General features: G+C 46.2%; 1 protein-coding gene across 1 annotated transcript in view; it reads right to left on the minus strand.

Annotated features, from left to right (window-relative positions):
* Window positions 1-3,475: 3,475 nt before the first annotated feature.
* Window positions 3,476-15,704, minus strand: part of LOC120030570 (mitogen-activated protein kinase kinase kinase 11-like) — a 44,532-nt gene continuing 32,303 nt past the window's right edge. The window contains exons 6-10 of the mRNA XM_038975987.1: window positions 14,326-14,442; window positions 12,720-12,891; window positions 12,486-12,592; window positions 11,271-12,020; window positions 3,476-9,902 (exon numbers count right to left, since the gene is read on the minus strand). Of these exons, the coding sequence (XP_038831915.1) occupies window positions 9,286-9,902; window positions 11,271-12,020; window positions 12,486-12,592; window positions 12,720-12,891; window positions 14,326-14,442 (1,763 nt within the window). The 3' untranslated portion in view covers window positions 3,476-9,285. The remainder of the gene's footprint in view (window positions 9,903-11,270; window positions 12,021-12,485; window positions 12,593-12,719; window positions 12,892-14,325; window positions 14,443-15,704) is intronic.

The raw sequence follows: 15,704 nt of genomic DNA on the forward strand, positions 1-15,704 counted from the left end.
GTTTTACATGTTCAAATATTTATATAAAATCGTGTATGTGCTTTATGGGAAAACCAAAGGGTGTGCAATGAGTCCATACCCTCTGAAGAATACAATTGGGTATTGGGACAGTGAACTATTGAAATAGTTTCCCCCTTTTACATATATTACTAGTGACCCTAGATGGAACATTAGGAACACCAACAATTTACACGTAGCCTGTATTGCATTAGCTGCACCAGATACTCAATGCAGTGTATATTTACTTCAGTATATGGCATATAGTTACACTGCATTGAATATCTGAGCCAGCCATATAGCCCATCTTTGTATATGGTACTCTTTTGTTCCAGGGCAACATGTACAGTGAGGTCCAAAAGTATATGGACGGTGACAAATGTTGTTATTTTGTCTCTGTGCTCCAGCATTTTCTATTTGATATTATACAGTGACTGAGGTTAAAGTGAAAACTGTCAGCTTTAATTTGAGTGTGTTTTCATCTATATCGGATGAACCGTTTAGAAGTTACAGCACTTTTTGTATATAGTCCCCCCCATGTATTGGGACAAATTCACTTATATGTGTATTAAAGTAGTCAAAAGCTTGAGTGAAAGTTAGACACACAAATATCATGCCCCCAAGATATGATAAACTCTCACCATTACAATAACAGGAGACGTTAACATTTTGTGGGTAGGGGTGTAATATGTATGCCTCTAACTTTCTCACTCATCATTATTCACGATTCATTCAGGATTATCCGTAATCATGGTAGCATCCACATTAATGTAGAAGTGCTAAGAAATATTCTATTCTTATTCTACCATAAAAAAGTGACTCAATACATTTATTTACTATTCAAATTGGCACAAAATGATCTGAGACACAAAGCAAAACAAACAGCAAATGCATCCAACAAGTTTGTAGTCACAAGCTTGATGTAATCATTGCGTGCTAGGAATATGGGACCAAATACTAAACGGTTCACCTAATATGGATGAAAGCATCCTCAAATTAAAGCCGACAGTCTGCACTTTAACATAGTAATTGTATAATTTCAAATCCAAAGTGCTAGAGTATAGAGCCAAAACAACAAAATTGTCACTGTCCCAATACTTTTGGAGCTCACTGTATTTCCACGAATTGTAACAACTTGTGACTTTTCTGCCTGGCCTGTCTTAGTCACAGCGTAAACAAGGTGAGGTGACGTGAGACAGGGTACTGACAGTGAAGACAAAAACACACTCTCGGATGTGTGTGTGTGGAGTGAATGGGTCTGTGAACTCAGCCCCTTCATACAAGCTGTGCGCATAGGCACACACACCTCAGTAAACACTCATTGCACACTGCTCCTCACCTCATCATCACTTGTCGTGTAGCTGAAAAGCATTCGTCTCCACAACTGCAATAGCAGAGTCACACAGTACACTGTCACCTGTAGAACACGCTTCACCATGGATGGAACACATGGCATTCAAATAAATACCCATGCTTTCAACTGAGCATGACTTAGGCCTAATTGCTGTTGACATTTTCACCACCTTATATGCACTGTACAGATTTATATTATCTTCTACAGATTGGTTGTAGCATTACGTAAATGTATTGTACACCTTTATTTTCAAGAGATGTTTTGTAGCTATTCACCGTTTAATAAAACAGTCCCCTTGCAAGGCAACATGTTGAATACAATTCAATTTTAATTTGTCCGAGTTGGCTGGTCCTTATGCAGCTGGGAACAAAATATCCACAAAGAAGTACTATTAAACATAACTCTCTAGAGAATCCAAGCGGGCATACCCAGCCTCGGGGTCTGAGTCAAAACTATACAGTATGTCACAGCGCAGCCAATGTGTTCTACGGTTCAGACACTTAACGTTTATGAACGTCCATTACTCTCGTTTACGATACGGTTTTGTAAACCTTTGGAACTTTCATGTCACATAAGAATCATTTCAGGAATACAAAGACACACTGTGCCTTTCCTCACCTGACATTCACAACATGACCTAAAGTACGGGGACACCTGCTCATCGAACATCTCATTCCAAAATCATGAGCATTAATATGGAGTCGGTCCCCCCCTTTGCTGTTATAACAGCCTCCACTCTTCTGGGAAGGCTTTCCGCTAGATGTTAGAATGTTGCTGCAGGGATTTGCTTCCATTCAGCCACAAGAGCATTAGTGAGATCATCCACTGATGTTGGGCGATTAGGCCTGGCTCGCCATTCCAATTCATCCCAAAGGCGTTCGATGGGGTTGAGGTCAGGGCTCTGTGCAGGCCAGTCAAGTTATTCCACACTGATCTCAACAAACCATTTCTGTATGGGTCTCGCTTTGTGCACACGGGCATTGTCATGCTGAAACAGGAAAGGGCCTTCCCAAACTGTTGCCACAATGTTGGAAGCACAGAATCGTCTAGAATGTATGCTGTAGTGTTAAAAATTCCCTTCACTGGAACTAACGGGCATAGCCCGAACCATGAAAAACAGTCCCAGATCATTATTCCTCCTACAAATTTTAGTTGGCACTATGCATTCGGGCAGGTAGCGTTCTCCTGGCATCCGCCAAACCCAGACTTGTCCTTTGGACTGCCAGATGGTAAAGCATGATTCATCACGCCAGAGAATGCGTTTCCACTGCTCCAGAGTCCAATGTAAGCGAGCTTTAAAGGGAAAAGGGAATACCTACTCAGTTGTACAACAATGCCTTCAACTGAAATGTGTCTTCCGCATTTAACCCAACCCCTCTGAATCAGAGAGGTGCGGGGGGCTGCCTTAAATCGACATCCACGTCTTTGGCACCCAGCCGATGCTTGGCATTGCGCATTGTGATTTTAGGCTTGTGCGCGGCGGATTGGCCATGGAAACCCATTTCATGAAGCTCCCACTACGAACAGTTCTTGTGCTGAAGTTGCTTCCAGAGGCAGTTTGGAACTCGGTAGCAAGTGTTGCAACAGAGGACAGACGATCTTTACGCGCTACAGCACTCGGCGGTCCCGTTCTGTGAGCTTGTGTGGCCTACCACTTCGAGGCTGAGACGTTTTTGCTCCTAGACGTTTCCACTTCACAATAACAGCCCTTACAGTTGACCAGGGCAGCTCTAGCAAACTGACTTGTTGGAAAGGTGGCATCCTATGACAGTGCCACGTTGAAAGTCACTGAATGCCTGTGTGCTCGATTTTATACACCTGTCAGCAACAGGTGTGGCTGAAAAGGCCAAATCCCCTAATTTAAAGGGGTATCCACATGCTTTTGTATATATAGGTGTATCACTTCCTCGCTGCTTCACCTCATGTCAAATTAAAAGTTCTGCATGTGCGCCATATGTGGGTTAGCAAGCCGTGCCCAACACACCATTGCCGTTTTACCCCTTCTTGTGGGGGACTTATTTTGACATGAGTTGAGGCAGAAGAATAACATCTTGAAAAAAGTATGAAAATAATGTATTTATTATTGATGGCTTTTGAATTAAAAAAATAACAAACCCACACATCTCAAGGTTGTGTTAAACTTTATTTGGTCTCGTTTTCTTTGAGTTTTTCCTTTATGTATTTCACAGGTTAAACCCAATTAAAATAGTCAAGAACAAAAAAAACAAGTACACACATTCTCTCACATACACACAAACACGCCTCTGACGCACAACAACAAAATAGTTTTTGATTAGGCCCAGCCCAGTGCGAAATTTCACAAACACACAACACAATAAACAACAACATCATCTCAAAGCCTAACGACAAAACAACTTAGCTCATACGAGCAGAAACCAAATCTGGAGGTTGTATTGCAGCCTTTGAGACAACGCAACATAATATTTCATCACATAGCCCACAGTTTCCAAATCCAGGGTTGGGAAACACGGACATAACATATGCTTTTGAAACAAACAAAAAAATGATTCAGAAAGGAATGTTGAACAGAACACAAAGCAAATAGATTGTCTACAAAGACAGGGAGGAGGTCACAAAATGTCCACTGTTGTCAAGCCTTGTTTCAGTGAAACTGAAGACCTCATCTATGTCTAGGTAGATAGCAGTTTTATGCACAGTATGGGTGCTATCGAAGGGATCTCAGTTTGGGATCTTGTTCAATGTCAGGAGGATATCTCTGAAATGTATTTTTGATGATCAAACTATACTATAAACGTAGTCTTTGATTTTCTGTTACAAAGAAATACTGGGATGCCCAGAGAGATGTGTGATACAAAACCATTTTGGTTCAATTTGGAAGCAGGAATGTTAAGATTCGCCCCTGGTGAAGCACCCATACTGTTATCTTAAATACTCCAGTGAAGACCTAAAGTAAAATACAAATTAAAAACCAGGTCGCCCAAACAATATGAAGCAATCAAGCATCCTAATGTAGACTCTGTCTCTGGCCCTCTTCAAAATGTTTTCAGTCCAGTGTGTAGAAAAAGGGCCATTATAAATATAATATCCTCTCATTTGTCCCTCTGTATAAAACTCCATTGTAAGCTGATGGGAGCCGGTCACAGCAGGAAGGAGTGCTATACAGTACTGTGATTCTCTGAGTGGGAGTCCCAGATATTCTTCCACAAAGTCCCAGGGAATTGCACCGTCCTCTTTTATAGGCTGCTTGCTCTTTGATGAATTTGAATTCAATTCAAACTTTATTGAAGCGGCACCTGAAATAGACCACCCACTACAAATACCCCCAAAGTTGTTTTTACCTAGTTGTTCTGATAGCAACGTTTAACCTTGTTAGCATGTAATGAGGTCTATTCAAATTAAGCAACGGGCAAGGAAAAGAGTAATCAGATACTTAATTGATCTGATTCGGTCTAATTAGTGTTGACTGGATCATGTTCTCTTTCGATCAACGTCTTCAAATGTTGACAGTTCCATAATAGAGATTCTAATTCTGTGTTCCATATGCTTTGTGTACAGGGAACGTCTCTTTGGCACAGGGTTGATTCAAAAATAAAGTAGTAGTTCAGATGAAACCATTTAGACCTTGGAACTAAATAACCACACAGATTGGTCCATGCATCGTTTCCTCACACTTCTATGAACTAAACTGAATTCTGGGTCGCCACTGTTTCCAAATGTTAGCATTTGGAAACAGTACCAGGGAAATAAAAGCAAAGTACGGATTGCTGTCATACCTTGTCCATAGACTGGTTTCCTTACCCTGTAAGCAATGTGTCATTTTGTAATATGGGTGAACCATCCCTTTAAGTGTTATCATTTGAACAAGAGGACAACAGATGGTGACCTTGAGTGTTCAGACTGAAACGGGTGAGAAATAATGTTCACGCTTAAGAGCTAGCTTCAGAACTAGGCTACACCTGGTATTGGCTTAGACTCAGACAGACACGTAGTTGGCTCCCTAGAGGCCATTTTCTCTCCACAGTTCGTAAAGGTAATCTTTAATCATTTTGTTTGATGACATCATGCAGAACAAAGGGACAGGGGCAGGTGTTGCCTTTTAATGCGGTCCACGAAGAGAAATAATCCCCCCTCTGGTGATAATAGCTGGGTACGAAAGGATGGTAATGGAGTCCTTAATCAGGTTTATTTGAATGAACATCTGATTCATTCAGTCCAGGTAAGCAGCGAGGATACTGGGTAAATGAGCTGCACCTGACCCTCAATCTCCATTAACCATGAAGGAGACAGAGCAGGCAGAAATTGATGTAGTAGACGCGATGCGATTTGCTATGTGAAAGTAAAAGACTTTCAGTGATTTGGTTACTGTCAATAACTGATACGCCTCAAAGCTCGACATGAATGGACAAAGTAAGCCAGTATTTGTAGTAGAGTAGTCGTAACACGGTCTATTGGCGTACCTTCCTCTCCTCCTCTGCAAAGTTCTGTTTCATTTGGCCTGTCAGCCCGGATGGGGACATTGATTCCTGATGACGGATGAGGCAATGCCTGAAAGGGCAGTGCGTCACAAACAACTCGTCAGGAGTTTTTTATTGGAACGCCGCATGTCATCCGCATCAATCTAGGGACGGGCAGCGGCGCGACCCGACAGCGTTCTAGGAATCTAGTTTCCTGTCCAAAAACCTGTCACCACTGTGACCAGGGTTAGAAGACCATGAAGCGAAACAGAGGGAAACAGGCCAAGGACCTGAGGTTTATTTGATTCTATCCAGAGATGAGTGAATCTGAAGTTTTTCGTACAACCCGAAAGGTCATTCCCAAGGTCATCGTCGTTGAACGTCAGTCCAGCTCCTAACAGCTAGTTACTTCAAGAAAATTGTCCATTTTCAATCTCACTACGGGATCGGTGTAGTGTGGCATCCAAAATGAAGGGTTGATTCCACTGTATCGGTTTGTCTGATGGCTTGCCAAGATCAAAACACACTCCTCAAATGGATCGCTCTGACTTTTGACCTAAGATGATAAAATAGTCAAACTGATATAATCTACACAAGATCGTCACATAAGTGGATAGTGACTCTGCCCTTAGTAGGGCAAACATACAACAGTTAAGAGGGCCATAAGTTGAGCACATTTTGGGTTCTCTGTGTACTACACTGGGGATCTAAGGGAAATCAAAGTCTAAAGATAAGACCTTGAAGAACTGAATCGGATATGAGGGCTAGGGCCTAGACTCTTGACGTGACAGACAGGCAGCAATACCTAAAACTCTTGCTACGATTGCGACCATCAGTCTCGGTTTCATCCTGTCGCTATGGGAATTGCAGGGGTCGGCTGTAACTGCGACACAAATCCCCATAATGGCGATGGGAGGATGTAGCGCCTGTCGACTTGTATGACGAGGTTAAAGCGCAGGGGTCTTGTGTGGATTAGTATTGTAAGCAATAACACACCTGTCACTGCTTTAGACGACTGGGATGGGATATGGAAAAGCCAGGGGGCCAGAGCCGAGGAGCTCTGTATTAATGTTCTGTTTACTGACAGCTTCTCCGTCCAGAAATGGCACTGTATTCCCTATATAGTGCACTACTTAAGTCCAGAGACCCTATAGGCCGTGGTCAAAAGAAGTTCGCTACTTTTTTGATGCACATGCACGCACACAACATAGGTTTAGACCCTTAAGTCAGGGAAATAAGAGGTGTATTTTGTGTTTTAAAGCCTTAAATCAAAGTGTCACAGGTTTACAAATATACAAACCGACATTTTGAAATGCCAATATGTAATACTATGATGAATGTGAATACAATAATTGTTTGCAGATGCTCTTATAATCCAAAATATGTCATATTCTTGCCCATTTCCTTGTCCTTTGGTGATGACTACATCACTACTGAGATTTGCATCGGTCTGTCTTTATAGACTCAGTATCGTTTTACCTCAATGCCGGTATCTGTTAACCTCAATTGAACCACAATTGAAATCCCATAGTGCATGTAACTGCTCCTGGAGTAAATGCTCACATTCTGTTCTTTATCTGATATGTAATAGTGAGGAAGACATACTGTAGTCTTAAACCAGATAGGCCTCTCAAACAAATCTCAATAAGAATGACCATCTGGATTAAACGTGATAGGTCTCTAAGTAGTTATGTGCACGTCACATAGGGGGAGAGGTAGAGAGGGGAGGCACCTTATAGGTTGAGACGCAGTCCAGTCAGTAGTCTGTTAGCCAATGGCACGAGTCAAAAACAGACCCAATCTCTTTGGCTCAAGAGAAGCGCAGTTAGCCTGACCTGAGAACAAGTGGGATATGAACGATAGGTAAAGGCCAGGAGTTGTTCTTGACTATGTGACCTGACCCGGAAGTAAGAACTCTGGGCCACTGGTCAGGTCACATGATCAGGAAATTATCTGACATCACATTGAAGGGGCCTCCTGCCATGGAATCCACTAAAATGCACAGTGCCACTTAAATCCCATTTCAGATCCTGACTCATTAAATACAAACTTTATGTTGGAGGAAAGTAATTAATTAGGCATATCTCCATGTTCATTAAATTAACCCTGTCTTTATCGCAACCCTAATTAAATATTATCACCCGGTTCGTCAGCACAGTTATTAAGACTAATCACAAAGCTTGCCACGCGGGTCAATTCTCTTCCCCTAGAATGGAACAGCCAATGTATTCCTATGACATGGCTTTTGTGGGGGGGGGGGGGGGGGGGGTCTCAACCCAATTTGTTTGCGGGCTATTGTACGTACCTCCTGACATGCCAATTAGTCACTTCCTGGATTTAATCCAATCAGATTTACCGGACAGAACCAATCCTGGTACATAATACTGGAAAAACGTGAGGGCTAGGGTTATGGGTCATACCACTCTGCTATACTGTAGGGAAGGGACATGTATTCAAATGTGGGCCGAAGCAGTCGCATTCTTTGGCACATGAACGGAATGTGCCGTGCTGCCCCTCGTCTTCTGATGCTTTGTACCCTGCCCAACTGCCAAATAAATCAGTCGCATTCTGGGAATGTCGTCAGAATGTTATCTGCTTCCTAGTGGAATGCCTGGGCTCTGGGTTTGTTTGGCTTTAATATGCAGCTCATTTAAAAGGAATTTAGATGGATGACATGGCGCCTCTGTAGCTATTCTTGGAGTGCTCTCTCACGTTGACCCACCTACAGTCTATTGCAAAGAGTCAAATGCTTGAGAGACAACTCTGCTTATAGAGGTTAAGACTTTCCTCATCACATCTTGCAACTAGCATCACGTAGCTCCCAGTCCATTGCACATTTAAGCCAAATCATGGAAAATAGGTCCTGAAGTAGGTTCACCACTCAAGACAAGGACGCTTTTAGAGCTAGGGAGGATACAGACAGATAAAGCCAGCCACTGTTTCCAGACACTTCAAAAGTAGTGAGAGAAATGAGTGGGGGAGATAGGGAGGCGTCTGATTGAGTCTGGAGATGCTCACTGATCTGACTCTCCAGAGAGAGCGAGAGAGAGGGAGTGAGAGAACGGGAACGAGCGAGAGGGAGCGAGAGCAGAGAGAGAGAGAGAGGAATCCTTTGTTCGGAATAAAAATAAAAGGCGTTGGTTCTTGTGCACAAGGCTCCCACTCCAACAATCCATTGTCACTGGGCTAGATGGCTAGCAGGATTAGCTTCCTGGTTGGTTTTTAAGGCAACATGGTGGACAAGTCAAAACCACTCCACTGTTTGGTCACCCTGGGGGGGGGGGGGGGGGGGGGGGGAATAGGGGTAATGTGCATTTTTGTTTTGAAAAGGACTCCAAATCCTTCTGATTTCTAACACAGGATATACACAGCCTGTAGTCCGTCCATTTAGAAGGGGGGCCCCTTTCCTAAAAAAAATATTGTCTGTAAAAACTCTTATGATAAAGTCAAGCTCCGGCTCTCTGGGGGGGGGGTCGGAGTAGGGGTTGGGGGTTTAGTTTAGAAGCGATCGTCTCGGAGTTGCGTAGGGGACTTGAAGGGCTTGAGTCCTAGAGTCTTCCTGGGTCGTGTCTTCTCTTTGGTGACATCCAGGGGCTTGACCCCGACCCCGCACGCAGCAGCCCAGCCCAGGTCGATGAGCGGTGAGTCGGCCGGGTTCAGGGGTGCCACCCGGAACGTGGGCAGGGTCGGGGACCCGTTGGTGGAGCAGGGCGCTGAGCGGGAGGTAGGAAACGGCGCAGAGAAGGGGTCAAAGGGCAACGGTGTGTCGGGCGTGATGCCTGACGATGGGTAGGCCCTCAGGGAGAACGGGTCACAGTCCGGGGAGGGGAAGGGGTCACAGTTTGTGAAGGGGTTAGTTGGCGAAGGCTGGTACCCCAGCAGGTGGCAGTCTGACCGCCGGGGCCCTTGAACAACACCATACCCCCCGCCTGAGATGAAGCTCCACGGGTCAATGCGGGGTCGGATGGGGGAGGGGCGCGGGCGTGGGACGACGTTGACCTCCAGGCGACGTGTTTTAGGGCTCCAGAGGCGAGGGTCAGGGAACAGGGAGAAGGGGACTGCAGAGGGCTTGTCTTCTGACTCCAGACTGTCCTGGCAAAGGGGGAGGTCTAAAACTGAAAGAGAGAGAGAGAGAGATGACACAGAGATAATAAATATGTATATACCGTTTCACTAAAACACATCAAATAAGTGTGCAGACATTTTCTTCTTAGTCTAACATTGCAGACTGACAAAAGCCCCACTTTCAGTTTTTTTTTATTTAACCTTTATTTAACTAGGCAAGTCAGTAAACAACAAATTCTTATTTACAATGACGGCCTACCCCGGTCTAACCCGGACGACGCGGGGCCAATTGTGCACCGCCCTATAGGACTCCCAAACACGGCCGGTTGTGATACAGCCTGGAATCGAACCAGGATCTGTAGTGACGCCTCCAGCACTTGATATGCAGGGCCTTAGACCGCCGCGCCACTCGGGAGCCCCTCGATGGAGAGTAGATCCTAACGGGGCATTGAAGAAGAAATGAAGCGAGACGAGCTCGCGTGCAGACGATAGGGTTGAAAAGGTGTGGGTGTGTGTGTTCGATCTGAGACAGCTCTCTGGAGGTGCTAAGGAGTTCAGCTGACACGGAACCGCAATCAAGAACTCCACGTTCGGAGAACACGATCGGAGAACAAAAACAAATCCTCTGTCGTTAGCTCTCTAAGGTCGCCTCCCAAATGGCACCCTATTGCCTTTGGGCCCTGGTCAAAAGTAGTGCACTATATAGGGAATAGGGTGCCATTTGGAACTTCACCTATATATATAAAAATAAAAAAAACACAAAAGTATAGAAACACAATCACTCAGGCATATTGAGTGTACCCATGAGATTGCAGTCAATTTGCTGCAGTCAGAGTTTCCCCCCCCAGTTCCAGTAATTTCATTTCTATGCTGCCAACAACTTTATAAACAACCTGTGTGTTTTGTAAGTCAATATCAGAACAAAAAAAAACAAAAAAACATATTCTGGCATACGGTAATAGATTTGTTATTTGTTTTATGTACCTTTCACCGCCGCGTGCATGTCAAGAGTTGATGAGTTGTTTGATTCTAGCTCTAAGATGAAAGTTATTAGCAGCATTACAAGCAGACGCATGCTTGATGATCAGCTCGAGGCAGTTCCAAGACGGCATCCTTAGAGAGAACACTGTTGTGACTAGATATGAAGTTAGCATATCAAAATGGCACCGGAGGGCAACGCTTTAAAACACCCCTTAGATTCGCTGTGAGAATCTATTACAGTTACAGTTCTCCTGTTCCACCATCGTTAAATGACTGACTGGAAAAGTAACGGTCAGAGCTGAGCTGCGCTTACGTACATGTAAGCATATGGATAAGATGTTAGTTTTTGCTCTGTAATGATGAAATTAAAAAAAATCCCCTGTCTTGAGGAGGAAGGGAAGTGGGGTGAGGGAGTTTGTGTGTGTGTTTACCCTCACCTAGTTGAGAGGCGGAGAGCAGGCTTTGGCTGGACCTCCTCCTCCTGTCCGCCCCGTGGCCCCAGGCGTCACAGACAGGCGCCCCGTTGGTGTGGTGGGGGGAAGGGGCCCACTCCGCTGGGCTAACCTGACCCAGGACCTGGCTCTGCTGCTGGGGACTCCGGGCATGCCTGTGGCAGACCCACTCCCCTGGGCTAGCCTGTTCCTGGGTCTGGTGATGGAGGGTCAGGGGGGCCTGGGGGCTCTGGGGTGTCTGGAGGGCCTGGGGGCTCTGGGGTGTCTGGAGGGCCTGGGCATGCCTGTGGCAGGCCCTTTCCCGGGGGTGAGGGGGAGGCGGCGTGAGGGGCAGGGGCTTCACCTCAGGGGCGTGCAGGGCGCAGGGGAAGTCAAAGAGGGGCCGGGGTAGGGGCTCCGAGCTGGAGAATATTATAAGGTCATCCACCACAGGGGGGTCCGAGGAGGGGACTTTGGGGGCCGTGATGTTGACCTCCTGTGGGGGGTGGTGGTGGGGGTTAGTCCGGGGAGGCACCCTGGGGGGGATGTGTGGCACGTCCAGGTGTCGTCCCAGGGCCACGGAGGCCAGGAGAGAGCCTCCTCCCAGTAGAGCCCGGTGGGTGCTCCTCAGCAGGCCTCCCAGGGAGCGGTGCTCGGGCCTTGGGGAACCGGCCGGGGAACTCCCCTCCAGCCCCTCCTCGCTCCCCGAGTCCCCATGAGATAGATAAGCCCTGGGGGGCTCCTTCACTGAGGAGCCTGGGGAGAGCGAGAGCGAGAAAAAGGTAGAGAGAGAGAGATGGAGAGAGAGCGAGAAAAAGAGAGAGAGAGATGGAGAGAGAGCGAGAGAGAGTGAGATGGAGATGGAGATGGAGATGGAGGGAGGGAGAGAGAGTGAGATGGAGATGGAGATGGAGGGAGAGAGCGAGAGAGATGGAGGGAGGGAGAGAGAGATGGAGGGAGGGAGAGAGAGATGGAGGGAGGGAGAGAGAGATGGAGGGAGAGAGAGAGAGATGGAGGGAGGGAGGGAGGGAGCGAGCGCGAGAGAGAGAGATTGAGAGCGATAGGGAAAGAGATGGTGGTAGCGGGAGGGAGAAAGCGAGGTAGGTCGGTCAGCTCATGAATACAGAATACTAATTTAGAATTTACAATCAGCTATGACCCACTTAGTTAGGCTAGCGGTGGTGTGTGTGCATGTGAATATGGTAGTGGTGAAGAGCATACCGTTTTGGGCAGGCTGTGGCGTGGAGGGTCTGTACTCCTCAAAGTCATCCTTGGAGTCTCCGTTCTCATTGCTGTCCATATCCAGGAGCTTGGCTCTCATTGAAAGACTGGAACACACACACACAATGACTTCAAAACACACTAGTTCTGCTTTAGCTAATACGGAAAAACAATTTTTTACATATATGGCCCTGTGTATGGAGGGGTGTGAGGGAGAGGTGAGAGGGTTACTACCTGCTCTCCTGGGGGCTTAAGCGAAGGACTTTTGGGCTCTTGGGGCTCTTTGGGCTCTGGGGCCTCCAGTGAGGGCCCAGCCGGTCCCCATTAGCCTGCTTGTTGTGTGGAGGGCCCTCCAGGGGCCACATAGAGCTCAGACCGAACGCCCTGTTGTTCTCACTGGGGCTCACTGGAGAGGAGGAGGGATGGAGAGCGAGAGCGAGCATTCATAAAACACACACAATACATTTTCATTTCAAGACCACCTCTGATACAAGCACCATGACATAGGTTGGTGACACAACAATCAAAACAGAGCGGAACCACTGTGTCTTGTACAACACGTTGCTTTCTCTAGCTGGGATACATGTGTGCCACCGTGCACCAGAACAGGTGATGTGCTCCGGGCTCAAACCAAGATTTCACATGTCACTGGAACAGTGTGGAACAGCGGAGGCAAGTACACGGGAAGTACACGGGGGGAGAAACGGAGATATGGGGGGGAACAAAGAGAGCAAAAACAGAAGTAAAACTCCACCTGGTGCTGACACACTTACAGCAGACTTTCTAACCCCCCTTGGGGCTAGCGACGCTAACTCTGTGTGAGCGTTACGCTAATGTTAAACAAACACTGCATGATTCTCAACAGCTCTCGCAGCGTCGTCACACAACAGCCATGCCATCCCGAAGGGGGTTCCGACTCGGAGACGCAAAGTGCTAGCGAGTTCGTGTCAGGCACGACATCTCAGAAGTCTCTACGGAGCGATACTGTGAGAAAGACGCTAAGACGCTAGCAAGATGCTAAAGCGCTAACACAATTCTACCCATATGGCCCCTGGATTCAGTGAGTCATCGTCTGCTTTGACATTGCTAGCACAGATGTTTGCTAAATAAGGAAATACATTTTAATGACAGGCGCACTCTCAAGCCGTGAAAATTACCATTAAGCAGACACGTTACTACCGAGCCATGAATCCAACCCACTTTTTAATGCATAAATGAATCAAACAGATGGTTTTTGAAACTGCTAAACCAATAAAATAATTTATATAAATTAAATTGTGCTCTTAAAACTCAACTGCAGTGGTTAGGCCTATTTTATGGGGAATTTTGGGAAAACCCCTTTCAGTCTGTTGCAACACAGCACATTCCTGTAGACATGTGTGATCTATGGGGAGAATTCCCCCACTAAGGGGAAACAGTCTTTAGAGCTGACTCCAGAACAGGGCTCTTACTCAAATGCAACACAGCCTCATTCAGACCAATTAATTCTGGCTGGTATCTAATTCAGTAAAAAGGCATTTAACGTGGAAGAGGACAAGCATGTAAAAATGCTGACATTAAACCACATGGAGGAAGGACTCCCCTATCTGGTAGAAAGAGGACATTGCAGACATAGAACTGAAGGCTAAAGCAAATACACTGCTGATCCCTTATTAAAACAAAGTCAGATAATATTTGGACTGGGACAGCCATTGTCCCAGGAGAGAGAGAAGGAGAGAGAGAATGTAAGGGCTGAGTGATGTGAGCAAGGATGAGGTGTGTGTAAACAGACCATGTCTTGTGTGCGAACTGAGAGGGTGTGTGTATGTGTGGTGGAGAGAGAGAGAGAGACCACGCTCACGTTGGATCGCTCGGAAGCGTGGGCCGAAGGAGGGAGAGGTGCCGGAGCCCAGATCGGGAGAGTTGCGTCTCTTCTCCAGCCCTGGAGACGCCTGCACTGTGATCTTATGGATGAAGTCTGGAAGAGACATACACCAGATGTGAGAACAGGCCACACACACAGAAACAATAAAATAACAATCCTGGGTCCTGTTCAGTAGAGAGAAAACGTTTTTGTAAACGGGGAGGTAGTACCAGATCTTGTGCAACAATAAGAACACATTTATTTTACCGTTGTAAAGCCTTTTGCTATGGTGTGCCCTACTGAACTCGACTCAGAACCGAACAGGCAAGGAACTAACATGTGCTTGTCTTTGGCAAAATTGTTTTTCTAGGTTCTCCTTGAAAATAATTTATGTGGTGGAGTGGGTGTCTGAATTTCTTTTTCATGTAATGCCATGAGAATACGGTAATTTGCGAGGCCAAGCTAAACGAAAACATGAGACGCCTGAAGGATGTCTGTCCTAGCTTTGCGTAGCAGGATAATGTATCTTTGTGGGTGTGAAGGTGGAAATGCTGGGGGGGGGGGGGGGGGGGGCGCGATAGAGCAAGAGAGAGAAGGGCCAGCCAGGGGTGACAGGAAGCCCAGAGGCGTGGTTGGGTTGGCTCCATGTCCCTCTCATCAACCCCCCATCAAATCACTACCCTGCTGCTGAGAAAGACCACAGCCTCCAAAACACACCTCGCACAGACATATGCACACACTCGTATGCATAAACAAGTGCGCACACACAGACTGAACATGCATACACGAGTTTACCCACACACAGACAGTACTCGTGCACGCAGTAAGAGTCAGTGCGCATTTGGAAAGAGAGGGAGCGTATCTGTATGAGAAACGCTGAGTGTGCCCGTATGACGGCAGATAGCCTGTTCCTAGGCCATCACTGAAAATAAGAATTTGTTCTTAACTGACTTAGTTAAATAAAGGTAAAATAAAATAAAATGACGCATGACGACTGCTCAGCATGAGAGTGTGTGGGTTTGTTTCTATGGTGAGTTTGTTATCAGTAGACAATGAGAGTAGTCTACAGGAGAAAGTGACCCTATCGTAGATTATGGCCTTACTAAGACGACACACTGTGTACTTCTAGTCCTACCTACTATGTTAGAACGTACTGTTTAGTGAAAACCTAAGCTGTTAGCAACAAATATCAACGGGTATTTGGACGGCCATTGTAAGATATGATGGTACAGTACGTGATACTTCCGCACACTCGGTAGTGAAGTCGTGAATTAGTGTGAGGTGAGCTGAGGTGAACTAAGTACAATGATAAGTACCGTAGCTGCCTTCTCGGCCAGGTCTCACTGGATTTCAAAATGGCGACTGATTGACTGATT

The sequence above is a fragment of the Salvelinus namaycush genome, chromosome 36, assembly GCF_016432855.1.
Source record: "Salvelinus namaycush isolate Seneca chromosome 36, SaNama_1.0, whole genome shotgun sequence".
Classification (NCBI taxonomy): Eukaryota; Metazoa; Chordata; class Actinopteri; order Salmoniformes; family Salmonidae; genus Salvelinus; species Salvelinus namaycush.